The following is a 14036-nucleotide window of genomic DNA, read 5'->3' on the forward strand; positions in this document are numbered from 1 at the left end:
CCCTCCTGGCTCGTGGCTGTGCTGGCTCCGTTTTTCGCGCTTCTTCCCGCCTTGCCGGCTCCTCTGCCGCGCTCCGTTGTGCTTCTCACGCGTAATGCGTGTAATTAATGGGGTCGCGTGCTGATCCCGACTCGTCGCCACTGTAATGAAGCAAGGACGCAGTGGTTAAATGATTTAAACGTTTATTACTCCGGAGCGCCGGGGCTGGCTACCTCTGGCGGTGAGCGCCAGAGAGAACTAAATGCTCCGCCTACCACGTCCTGTGACGTGGTTCCTGTTCCGCTCCTGGAACACTAGAGCGCTGCCACACGTGCCTGCTGCGAAGATCAAAGGATCACTGAGTTGAGACAGAACTTTACAAAACAAAATCTGCTTTATAAATGCTAAACAAAAGCATAACTAGTTCCCATGTCATTATCTCCCGATCAATTTCACAATGTAAAACCACCGTTCACTGCTCGTCCCGTCAGAATAGGACTGTCACTGTTCGCTGGAACTCTTTTACTTCCACTGCAAACTCTTGTGACAATTTGTAACTTTCATTCGTAATTCTTGATGGGCGCCTTTTTTCCAAACACAGTATCTGTAGCATGGTTCGTAGGCAGCTATTATTACAAAACGAACTGTTCTAGAATTATCTCAATGATGAAAAGACAGCGGTTACGTCGTCTACAGCAGCCGGTGCAGCAATCCACTAAGCTATCTTACTGGGAGAGGAGCGGGCGATCTGCAGGTTCCGTGCGTGCAGCAATGCATTCGCCTAGGGTCTCTTTTAAAAGGGGCGGGGCTAGACAAGTAGGTGACACGCATATCTCGGCAGCAGCAGGTGCACTACCCCCGGATCTGCCTCCGCAGCCCAGACTCACCCAGAGGAAGACGTTGAGGGCCTCCCAGCTGTAGAGGCCGCTCCCCAGCGGGAGGATGAGGATGCTGTAGCCGGGCCGCACGGCCATGGGGGCGTCCGGGGGTGCAGCCGGCCCCGGGGCGCCGTCAGCATGGCGCTGGGTGTGTGACTGTGAACGGGAGAGGAGGGCGGTGCGAGGGAGACGCCCGCCTCTCTGCAACCAATCAGCAGGGCCGGGGTGGGTGTGTGGAGAGGAGGGATGCACGTGCAGGGGAGGTGTGGTCAGAGGGCAGGCAGCTGTGTGTGGTGAGGAGGGGGGTCTCCCTAACCCGTGATGCTGCTGTGTCCCCGGGCAGATGGTGCCCTGTATCTCCCTGCTAGATCAGATAATGAGAATTAATGCATGCATGAATGAATGAATGGGGGAGGTCTTTATTTAATGATAGCGCACAGTTTCGCCATTGGGCTTCTTGGCGCTAGGATTGCAAGGAGGCACCAAGACCTGTCACAGTCGACACCCTCCCAAGGTAAAAGCTCTGGGCAGTCAGTCCGTCCGCTGTTCAGCTCCAGCCAGAGACCGCTCTCCAGATGGCGAATGCAGAATAAATCCCGGAGCGCAGCTGGGTTGCGAGGTCAGGATTGACGAATTATTTATTCATCATAGCTAGCCGCTGGCTGCCAGCTGGGCAATGCCCATTGGGCTCAAATGGCTTCAGCTACCACTCCTCCTGTGTGTCAGCCGGGCTGAGGCAGCTTCCAGGCACACACACAGCAGCACCCGAGTACTTCACAGGTCTTTAAAAGACCATTTACTTGCTAATGAGGCTTTGTTGTGTTTTCACCCCTTCTTAGAGCCCCTGCATCTCCACTCTGCATATTGCTGGAAGAATCAGCCCCCCCCTCCTCAATCCCCCCCCACCCCCGACATTTTTAGTAGCTCCTCCCAAAATTTGGCTCTAATTGCGCCTCTGGCTCTGTGACAAGACAACTCTCCCCATGCAGGGATGACCGGGGTCGCCTGCTTGTGCCAGCTGGGGTCATGAGGCCTGGCCTCTGTGACACTCTCCCCATGCAGGGATGACCGGGGCTCGCCCGCTTGTGCCAGCTGGGGTGATGAGGCCTGGCCTCTGTGACACTCTCCCCATGCAGGGATGACCGGGGCTCGCCCGCTTGTGCCAGCTGGGGTGATGAGGCCTGGCCTCTGTGACACTCTCCCCATGCAGGGATGACCGGGGCTCGCCCGCTTGTGCCAGCTGGGGTGATGAGGCGTGGCCTTTGTGACACTCTCCCCATGCAGGGATGACCGGGGTCGCCTGCTTGTGCCAGCTGGGGTCATGAGGCCTGGCCTCTGTGACACTCTCCCCATGCAGGGATGACCGGGGCTCGCCCGCTTGTGCCAGCTGGGGTGATGAGGCGTGGCCTTTGTGACACTCTCCCCATGCAGGGATGACCGGGGCTCGCCCGCTTGTGCCAGCTGGGGTGATGAGGCCTGGCCTCTGTGACACTCTCCCCATGCAGGGATGACCGGGGCTCGCCCGCTTGTGCCAGCTGGGGTGATGAGGCCTGGCCTCTGTGACACTCTCCCCATGCAGGGATGACCGGGGCTCGCCCGCTTGTGCCAGCTGGGGTGATGAGGCGTGGCCTTTGTGACACTCTCCCCATGCAGGGATGACCGGGGTCGCCTGCGTGTGCCAGTTGGGGTGATGAGGCCTGGCCTCTGTGACACTCCCCCCATGCAGGGATGACCGGGGCTCGCCCGCTTTGGGGTTTGCCGATTCTCCCTAACCCTAAGGAACGAATAAATGGCTCACCCCAGGGCTGGGAACTAGCCCTGTCTTAGAGGATGGCTTGATGAAATATTCTCATAAACCTCTCCATCTCCCCAATAGCCTGTGGTCACTGAACTGTCACTTTTCGATGTGTGATGATTTGCGGTACTCTACCGTTTCCTGACCATGACACGGAGGGCCATTGTCTGTGGAACAAACCATGAATGGCCATATTCTTTTCTAATCGGGCTGAAGTCTCAGCAGAGAGGCAAGAGCTAGCTAAACCACCCTTCAGGATGGCTCATCTCCACACTCTCCCACTTCACTAGCTGTTTGGGTTGCCACCAGTTCTACCTCAGGGCATTTGGACTAGTCATCAATAACGACCATCATATGCCATCCATTCGGCAGGCTGCCAAAGTCCACACCAGCACGTTCGTATGGTTGCTGCGGGCCCCATTCCATGATGACCGGCGACCGCAGGTCAGGTGCGCAATCTGAAAGTCAGCTCGTCCAGTTAAGGGATCCACACCTTTTTGCAAATGCAATTCTTTGTCTTTATCGATTCCTACTACTACTTTGTGCACCCCACAATTGGCCTACTGGAGTACCAATATAAGTCCCTTGTATATGGTACTGAGGTACCCAGGACATTGGTACACCAGGGGTCTCCCATGGGCTGCAGCATGTATTATGTGACCCATGGGAGTCCATGCAAACTGTGCTTGCAGAGTCGCCATTGCAGTCTGCGTGAAATGGTGCTTGCACCTTTCACTTTAGATATAAGGTGTCCCTTATATCCCATTTCACATATAAGTCACCCCTAAGGTAGGCCCTTCAATCCAAGGGCAGGGTGCATTGTTCTAAGTGTGTGGGTACCCCTGCACGAGCAGAGACACCCCTTACAAATGCCAGAGTCCATTCGCTGTGCTTTGTAAGTGCGGGGCAGCCATTATAAGGTATGTAGTGGACACTAGCAAGTCGAGATGTACAACTACATAATGGCTACCCAGAACCTAGTCATGTTTGGCAACAAACTTGTTGGTATCAGGCAACTACACCGATTCCAGTGTTAGTTGCATGATACCATTTACTGGGGGCTCCTTAGAGGACCCCCCAATACCTACCAGTGAAGCCTTACAGCGTCGGACTCAGTGGCGTCACTAGGGGGGTGCGGGGGTGCGGACCGCACCGGGTGACACCCTTACATGGGGTGACACCATCTGGGTATGCTGTGTATGTAACACAGCTCTGCAGCCTGAGCCTCGCCTCTGCTCTGCTTTGCTTATCAGGAGGAACCCTGGGCCTAATAAAACATTGCGCCTCTCTCTCTGACAAGCAGAGGCTGATGTGAGCATTTAAATAATGTCTTCACTTGGACTCGCTGTCAGTTTTAACGGACAATCTTTTGAATCGTTCAACTTCTTTGAAATGAATGAGGTATTTAACAGCTTTTTAGCATATGAAATTAATACTGGATAAAAGACGGGCTTTTATGGAATCAAATGGTTGACTCTGAAGAATAAGTGGAATTTTAAATGAGGATAGGAAATTATTACGTACACATTTATAACAGGATATTCATAATTTAATAAGAAATAATTATATAGATATATTGGGGAAGATTAGAAAGAGCATCCTAACTTTTCTTTACAGGAAAGTATACTATCTATATATTTTTCGGTTTCAGTGTATAACTTTAGCAAAGTGTGTTTGTAAAGGGAACACTTATCTGTGGGTATCGTGGCGCTGAAAAACAGACTTCTTGTTACCCAACTCACTAGCACTCATTTTATCGACCTCAAAAGGATGAAAGGTCAAGTAGACAGATCGGCATTTGAAGGACTGGTCTAAAACAGATGTATGTAATGAGTCAGAGCTCTAAAGACAGACATTATGGGGAATACTTCTTAAAAGTAAATCCTATTGAGCAGAAGTATTCAAACATAATTTAAGGGGTTCTGATCAAAGAGGTTACTTTATAGTTGGCTATAAAATGGAGTCCTTCTTTAGCAGAGGTTAAGTATGACATCGGTCCAAAATATATTACATTCAAAAGGCAATGATCTGCCCCCATCCAGACCCCCACACGCTCCCCTCCCTGTTGCGCTCGTGAGGGCGAGTGTGTCTTCTGTGTCTATTTAAACTTATCCTCAGTTACGCGCGCACAAATTCAAAGCGCATTTCATGAGTTTATTTCAGTCACTTTAAGAAGAGCCGAGAACTGTGAGGGACCGGGGCCGGGGGTGGAGAAGGCGACGAGGAAAGGGTTAAAAGAGCAGCAGGCGGGGGAGAGATGGTGCAGGCGGAGGGGAGATGGTGCAGGCGGAGGGAGAGATGGTGCAGGCGGAGGGGGAGGGATGGTGCAGGCAGAGAGGGAGATGGTGCAGGCGGAGGGGAAATGTTGCAGGCAGAGGGGGAGATGGTGCAGGCGGAGGGGAGATGGTGCAGGCGGAGGGGAGATGGTGCAGGCAGAGGGGGAGATGGTGCAGGCCAGAGGGGAGATGGTGCAGGCAAAGGGTGAGAGATGGTGCAGGCTGAGGGAGAGATGGTGCAGGCAGAGGGAGAGATGATGCAGGCAGAGGGGAGATGGTGCAGGCAGGGGTGAGATGGTGCAGGCGGAGGGAGAGATGGTGCAGACAGAGGGAGAGATGGTGCAGGCGGAGGGGAGATGGTGCAGGCAGAGGGAGAGATGGTGCAGGCAGAGGAAGAGATGGTGCAGGCGGAGGGGAGATGGTGCAGGCAGAGGGTGCAGACAGAGGGAGAGATGGTGCAGGCGGAGGGGAGATGGTGTGTACAAAGGGAAAGATGGTGCAGGCAGAGGGGAGATGGTGCAGACAGAGGGAGAGATGGTGCAGGCGGAGGGGAGATGGTGTGGACAAAGGGAAAGATGGTGCAGGCAGAGGGGAGATTGTGCAGGCAGAGGGAAGATGGTGCAGACTGAGGGAGAGATGGTGCAGGCTGAGGGAGAGATGGTGCAGGCAGGGGGTGAGATGGTGCAGGAGGAGGGGACATGGTACAGACAGAGGGAGAGATGGTGCAGGCAGAGGGGGCATGATGCAGGCAGAGGGTGAGTTGGTCCATCCGGTAAGTTGTGAGGGGGTGACACCATGAGTTACCCGCACCGGGTGACACCAACCCTAGTGACGCCACTGGCCAGAGAGGCATGAGGAAGTGTCTGAATTGTGGGCATTGTGGGAATGTATTGGTAGGTAATTCTTTTTCTCACCCTCAAACCGGAAAAAACATTACTCTGAGACACACTTCAGATTGTAATTCGAGTATTCTCATATACGCAATCAAATGCCCATGTGGTTTGGTCTATGTTGGACGAACTAGTAGGAAGGTGAAGGTTCGGATGACCGAACATAAAAGTATGATACGAACCAAAAATATGAAATCATGTTTGGCTGTACATTGGCAGGAGAAGGGACATTCAATACCGCAATTGAAATTCACAGTACTAGAAAGATTGGTGGAACAACCACATGTTGACACAAACAGATTGTTGGCACAAAGAGAAACATACTGGATTAAGTCCCTCAGGACGCTGACACCCTATGGGCTCAATGACAAGATAGAAATGATGTGTTTTTTGTAACTTGTAAATATGTAGTTGCAATGAATATCCTTGGTTGCACATGTGATTTAGATGGTATTCATATTCACACTCACAAAACTTCACGGTTTTTTTGTTATGAGTATTTTAGTAATTATTATTATTTTTGTAATTATTACTTTTGTAATTATTATCATTGGTAGTGAGAGCACGTGTTCCTGTCCTTTTTTCTGTAATAGCATGTGGTTAGTTAGGTTTCTTCTATTGAAATGGGTGGATCGCGCTTTAGTCGAGTAAAATAGACATGGGGGCCATTTTGGATGAGGTTGTTGAAACTGGTGTCGTGTTTTGGCAGCTCCTGAGTTAGCGTTTAGCACAGCTACACGGTCTTTTCTGTTAACTTGACCAAAACGAACGGGGGCCATTTTGAATCCCTCTGACTTCCGTTTCCTATGAACACGCTGCCTCGTGGTCAGTGTGCCCTTTCGTCCTTTCTCGATACCCATGGTCACTAGTCTGCTCGGCAACAGGCTATTTTTAGTACTGGTCAAGCGCACATGCGCATTACGCACCAATTGGTCACTCTTTAGGAATGTTCACACTAACTGACCAGTGCTGTTGAAACTCCTCCCACACGTTGGCTGTGTTCCAAAAATGACCTTATATGTACCTAAAATGTGTAACTTGTAACCGCCTATCTTTTTATTACTATTAAACTGTATAAAAGAGGTCGCGCACCAATGTTCGGTGTGCTACTTCTTACATTGCCGAAGGGTGCTGTGGGAATGTATCACCACCCCATGGGGTCTTAATAAACTTGTCTTTTACCTTTTCCAGTGTCCGTGCCAACTTCTATACTAAGGTGCTCGAGAGTTTAGCAGAGTATGTAGGCCTGATTTGAACCCAACACCACAATTGGCGACCACGAAGGGACTCATCGGCGACTCGGATGCCCGAAGGAGAGGTCGTGACGAAGGTTAGGAAACTCGCCATGGACGCGATCGCTGCCATTGAGTGACCCGAGTCTCGGCACCCACGGTGTGTTTTCCCTTCCTTCCGATCTGACCTTCCAGGTGGCGCCGGTCCTCGACTGAGATTCTGATCTTGGATTGTCGTGATGTGCCGTTTTGGCTGATTTGACCACAGAACTTGGCAGTTGGACTTTGGACGTTTGAAAATATTTGGTAAGCTTTTAAGTGGTGAGGTAGTCTACTGACACTTACTGTGGCTTTTTGAAACTTTGAATTTGAATTTGTTAGCTAACGTTTTGAATCTTTGAATTTGAATTTGAATATGTGAAGTGCACCTCACATAGGCAGGCATGTAGGGATATTTCTCTGATTTATTTGATTTGAACAGTGCACCGTGTTAGGTGACATTTTGTAGTATCACGCTTTGTGGTACTTTTTGAAACATGCCTGTTTTTAGCACACTCCGTAGGATGTGCTGTTCTGAAAATGGTACCAATTATCGATTAAGTGCAAAACAGCCGGCTCCCCCAGAGGGGACTCCAAATGGTGACATGTATGTAAAATTCGGTATTCCACCAATAATGTATAGTACATTATGGCATAAGTATACTAAAACTGATCGTGAATTACAGTGGCCACTATATGGGTCGTTTGACCTTCGAAAGGTACAGTATGTAGAACAGTGTTTGTTTCAGCGAAGGTCTAGACAAGATATGTTTGATTGTGTGCGTATGTGGGAGAAAGAGGTGCGTGAACGAGCGAAGCGTGAGGAAGCCTTGGCGGAGAAAGTGCAGCGGAAGGCTGCACGTGACAAAGCTTTACAGCTACAGGAGAAGGAATTACAGGAAAAGAAAGAGAGGGAGAGACGAGAACGAAATTTACAGGTTAATGGTCAATTCCCTATCAGGCGTCCTTTTTATCCAGTCCTTACTAATGAAACGGATGATTTTTCATTACTAGATCGGTGTCCGCCTCCGTATGTCGTACCTACGGCTCCGAACGAGGACTCGGACGAGGATAGTGATCGAACACAGCGTACCAGGTTACATGCGGAACGAGCTGCGGAATTACGTTCATTTGCACGAAAATTAAATACTAATGCTGTTACTGTTTCTGACGTTACTGAACAAATGGAACAGTGGCCTGATAAAGAACGACTGTATTTTTTAGATCATTTTGGAGATGAAGTTGTTGAGCGGTATAGAAAATATTCTCTCGAGTTAGAACCAAAGGAGATATCCAAGGGTCGTGAGAATTTTCGTAAAGGTCTTTTTGTTCTTTCAGATGCGGACGACTTCTTCAAACGTTTGATTGAACTGCGTAATGAGGCGACACAACTACGGGAGTTGGAAAAGTCGAAGAATTCGTCTACGTCCGGAGCGACGGGGATATCCAAAGAATGCCCTATCTTTGAAACAGATAAGATCGCTGCGATTAATGTTAGACCTATGCGAGAAGCTGCGCCTTTATATGTCCCTCATAAAGGGGATGGCACAGATGATGATAAGAGATCAAAAGACGCGAAAGGGTATTTTGTATATAACTGGGTTTACACGCCTTGGAATAGAGCAGATGTTATGGCACTGAAGAATGCGTTACCTGATCCCCGTAAAAATCCTGCGGCTTTCTATGAAAATGTTGAAAGTGCAATTTCTTCGTGTATCATGACGTTAGTTGATATTGATCTATTTTTCGGGTTGATATTGCCCCCTGACATGTGGAGAGCGATTCGTAGGTTTGATGACCTCACGACTCTCGGGGCCACTTGGAAAGATCTTGTTCAGGCTGATTTAGATAGAGAACCAGCATGTAAGCCGTGTCAATTAATATTAGACCTTCCAGGGGCCGTACTAACAAAACTAAAGACTCTTGCTCCCGCTAAAAAGATTGATTGGACTATATTAGCCTCTTGTAAGCAGAAAGCGGATGAATCAGTTTCCGATTTTTTCTCTCGCTTCGAGGAAGCGTTCCATGATTACAGTGGTCAATTATTGACAGAAGATACTGGCAGGCATTTATTTGTTGATAAGTATGTGGCTAATCTCCTACCGGAGATTGCGAAACGATTGAAAACGAGTGAAAGTTCATGGACCACAGCGACCCCAGTTTCTTTATTGACTATGGCTCAATATTATGAAAGACAGGAATTGGAGGCGAAAGAAAGTAGTGAAAAGAAGGCGAAGGAATTGAAAACGAAGGTAATGTTAGCTCAGGTTCAGGCTACGAGAGGGAACACTAGAGGGGGACGAGGATCGTACAGTAATGCTCCTCCCCCTCGTTCTGACATTTCTGTGAATCAATGTGCATACTGCAAACAGTTTGGGCATTGGATTGCAGACTGTCCGGTGTTTCGAGAGCAGCGTAATTTGAGGGGGCGAGGAAGTGGAAGGTCTAGAAGTTATTATGGAGGGTCAAGAGGAGGTTATGGCACGAATGATCGTGGGGGATATGGAGCGAGGGGTCGTGGTCAGTCAGATTATAATACGTTTGATAATCGCAATCAATATCAGATAAATGAGGGTGGTCCTGCTGAACTACGGGATGAGCATTACGCATAGGATTGCGTAGGATGGGGTGTGGAATCGGTTGAGGTACCAGTTGATCAGAGGGGTCCATACATAGAAGCACATGTTCTGGGTTCCACTGATCAATTTCTGGTCGATACAGGAGCTACTCGTAGCGCTTTGTCCAAATACTTGATTCCAAGTGCTCCCCTGTCTGGCGAGGTAATTACAGCAATAGGGTTCGATGGAACACCTACTTCTAGCCCATTGTCTCAACCAGTTGCATTTCATGTCGATAAATTTGCTGCCCCTTGTCCCTTTTTGTTGTCTCCAAATACACCAGATAATATTATTGGACTCGATATGTTAAAACACTTTCGAGCTACTATTCGCTGTGCCCCAGAAGGAGTGCGAGTTGTGTTGAATGAGAATTACCCAGACTTTGAGCGAGTGTGTTTTCTCCATGAATCTGAAGTATTGGCCTCCTTACCAAAAACGTTGTGGGCCACTTCTGACACGGATGTAGGGCGAATGATAATTCCTCCAGTGCGTATTACTGTAAAGGAGGGAGTATCTCTGCCACGTGTCCCGCAATATAAGATTTCTAGAGAAGGTGAACTTGCTTTAATACACATTGTAAATGATTTGATTTCGGCAGGAGTAGTCGAGGAAGTTCCTTACAATGTTTGCAATAGTCCAATTTTACCGATCCTTAAGAGAGATACAGATGCTAAGGTTTACCGTTTCATTATTGATTTGAGGGAAATAAACAAGATAGTAGTGCCTCAGTATCCAGTGGTATCTGACATCACCACATTGCTTACGTTGGTTCCACCGACGGCAACTACTTTTACAGTCATTGATTTGAAGAACGCCTTCTTTTCGATCCCTGTACATCCTGACAGTCGATATCTATTCGGTTTTACATTAAATAATAAATCGTACAGATTCTGTCGAGTTCCTCAAGGCTATACTGAAAGTCCTAGCATTTATAGTCAGGCATTAAAAAGACAGCTTGATTCCTTTGACTTACAAGAGGGAGTGGTTCTCATTCAATATGTAGACGATATCTTACTTGCTGCAGACACACCAGAACAATGTGAGAAGAGTACCTTTTCCTTGCTTTCCTTCCTGGCTAAGCATAATCATAAAGTCTCGAGGAAAAAACTACAATATTGTAGACCAAAGGTGACCTACCTCAGTCATCTTTTGTCTAAGGAGGGCCGTGCATTGACACCAGATCGAATTCAAGCAATCCTAGATACTCCAGTCCCTCGCACTCAGAAGGATGTTCGCGCCTTTATAGGTTTGACGTCTTTTTGTAGGCAATGGATATTGGGTTTTTCACATATCGTTAAACCATTGTTAGCATTGTTGTCTAAAGATACACCGATTCCCATTGAATGGACGGATGAATGTCAGAATGCTTTTGAACAATTGAGACAAGCTCTTTGTTCTGCACCAGTGTTAGGTACACCTGATTACACGAAGATTTTTACATTATATGTACACGAGAAAGATGGGTGCGCATTGTCAATGTTAGTGCAGACACACGGAGACAAACAGAGACCTTGTGCATACTTCTCGGCGGTACTCGACCCTGTGGCTCGAGGATTGCCTGGATGTTTTCGAGCAGTTGCAGCAACAGCAGTAGCGATACGACAAAGTGAGGGAATAGTTTTGTCACACAAATTGTTGGTGCTAGTTCCCCATGCAGTAGATGCGTTACTGAATCAAACGAAAACACAGCATCTAACTAGTGCCCGTCTGACAGGATATGAGCTAACGTTGTTGGCGCCGCACATCACACTAAAACGATGTGCAACACTAAATCCTGCTACTTTATTGCCGGATCCTGTTGCTGAGACCCAGAAGGAAGAACAACATGATTGTGTTTTTCTGACTGAGGAACAGACAAAGGGTCGTATCGATTTACAGGATGCGCCATTTCCAGATGTAGATGGGGAACTGTGGGTTGATGGGTCATGTGTGAGGTTACCAGATGGTACGACTTCCGCAGCCTATGCGATCACGACACTTAAGACTGTGGTAGAAGCAGCACGGATACCCCAAAAATCAGCTCAAGCGGCTGAGTTGATAGCCTTAACGAAGGCATGTGAGTTAAGTGCTGGACTGTGTGTGAACATTTACACGGATAGTCGTTACGCTTTTGGAGTAGTGCATGATTTTGGCCTACTTTGGAAGGAACGAGGATTCCTGACTTCACACGGAGTACACATCATGCATGGAGAATTGGTACGCGATCTCCTGAATGCACTGTTATGCCCAAAGAAAGTTGCAATAGTCAAGTGCAGTGCACATAAAAAGGTGACGGACAAAATAGGACGGGGCAATGCTTTTGCAGACCGCATTGCGAGAGAGACCGCTATGCTGCAAAATAATTTCCCCATGTATGTGGTGAAGTCACAAGCTGAGCGGTGGCATGATGCTAGAGAAGAAATACTCGATATACAGAAGTCAGCATCAGAGGCAGAACTTGTGAAATGGGCCACCGAGGGAGTACTGGATGATGAGGGTTGCTGGCGTAGTAAAGATATGGAGAGATGGAAACTACCCATGGCCTATTTACAAACAATGGTGCAAATGACACATGGACTGGCACACATTGGAGCTCTTGCAATTACTAAATTGCTTACACGAGTTTGGGAAAATGCTGACATTGCTAGCACTGCTAAGAGAGTAGTACAGACCTGTCTGATATGTTTGCAGCACAATCCTGGACAAGGGACTCATACTCCTAAAGGTGGGTTTGTTCCACCTACTGCACCATTCGAAGTATTACAAATGGATTACATCCAGCTGGAACGCTGTAATAATCTCAAGTATGTCCTAGTAGTGGTGTGTGCCTTCAGCAAATGGATTGAGGCTTACCCTACGAAAGACAATACAGCATTGACAACAGCTAAGGTGCTACTCAAGGAGTACTTCCCGCGCTACGGTGTTTGTAAACTTATGTGGAGTGATAATGGCCCTCATTTCATTGGAAAAGTAGTGGAATATGTCCTGAAAGGATTGGGAATCAAACAACGATTCCATGCTGTCTTTCATCCGCAATCAGCAGGTTTAGTAGAACGATACAATGCAACTCTGAAGCTGAAGCTAGCAAAGATAGTGGCATCGACATCTCTGAAATGGCCGGATGCTTTGCCTCTGGCATTGCTGTCCATTCGATCAGTGCCCCATTCTCGGTCTGGCCTCACACCCTATGAAGTGGTGTTTGGAAGGCCTATGAATATCTGGGGAGTTCCAAAACCCCGTTTGATACATGATATGCCTTGTATAATGATGAACGATTATCTGGCACGATTAACAAATGATTTGCTTTCTATTCATCAACAGGTTCGAGAGGCGCTCCCTGATAAATCTGCTGGTGAGGCTCACGATCTCCGCCCTGGGGACCACGTGATGGTCAAAGTCTTTGAGCGATCCAGCAGTTTGGAACCGAGATGGCATGGCCCTGAGCAAGTGCTGCTGGCTACGCGAACTGCCGTGAGAGTCACCAATAAGAAACGGTGGATACATTCAACGCACTGCCGACGTGTCTCTCCGGATCTGGTGAGCCCTGTGGTGCTATCTGACTACAGAAAGATTTTGGATACAGAAAAGAGCCCAGCTGTCACGCCTGATGATTTGGAGGGAGCCTTCCCGGACCACGTTGTTTCTGATAAAGTGAAATATAATCTACGCCCCAGGAAATAAGATTTCTCTTGTGCTCTTTTTGAAACTGGTTGGTGACCGCTCTGAGGTTTGTGAAACGGAAGCCGGGAATATCAAGGGGGGGGGATCAGTTCTGCCCAGTGTAGCGACACCCGTCTTGAATCCCGGAGAACAAATCAACGGCAGCCTCGGTTCAGAACCATCGTTTTATTTTTTCCCGCGTAGTGTTGTTTTTGAAGAAGTATTGTTTTATGAACTATGGCCTCTCCTTCGACACGAAAGAGGAGAATTCTTGGTGCTGTTTTGTTTGTTTTGACTGTAGTGGTGATCGCAGTATTAGCTTGGACTATAGAACTGTTGTTTCCTGTATGAGAACATTTACTGCCCACCACTCCAAGCCCGTCTGAACATTTTCATTTCACTCTGCCTTTTCACGAAGAAAGACATAGGCAGACTTATTTGAACAACAGCTTTATTAAGATTTTGCATCATACTCATAATATGACCAATACGTCCAATTGTTGGGTGTGTGGAATGTTGCCCGGACACCAGAAGAAGGGAGGAACACCACTCATTCCTCTCCCGTTTACTCATAATGGTTCTTGTCATGCTTGGTACACTCTTCTTTTTACTCTACGATGGCCAACGAAAGGTGGACTACTTTTTCGATTGAATAAAATATGCTATAACGATAAAGATGGCTATCCACAC

The 14036-nt window shown here is 48.0% G+C and overlaps 1 protein-coding gene across 3 annotated transcripts in view; it reads right to left on the reverse strand.

Annotated features, from left to right (window-relative positions):
- LOC144756325 (suppressor APC domain-containing protein 1-like) overlaps positions 1-14036 on the reverse strand; it is a 284640-nt gene that overhangs the window by 98116 nt on the left and 172488 nt on the right. Inside the window, exon 1 of one of the 3 annotated variants that reach the window (XM_078646039.1) lies at positions 867-1020. The exons of the other annotated variants lie outside the window; for them this stretch is intronic. Within the exon in view, the coding sequence (XP_078502165.1) occupies positions 867-953 (87 nt within the window). The 5' untranslated portion in view covers positions 954-1020. Of the gene's footprint in view, positions 1-866; positions 1021-14036 lie in introns of those variants that run through there. 3 annotated transcript variants of the gene reach the window in all.

Source organism: Lissotriton helveticus, chromosome 5_1 (assembly GCF_964261635.1).
Source record: "Lissotriton helveticus chromosome 5_1, aLisHel1.1, whole genome shotgun sequence".
NCBI classification, from domain to species: domain Eukaryota; kingdom Metazoa; phylum Chordata; class Amphibia; order Caudata; family Salamandridae; genus Lissotriton; species Lissotriton helveticus.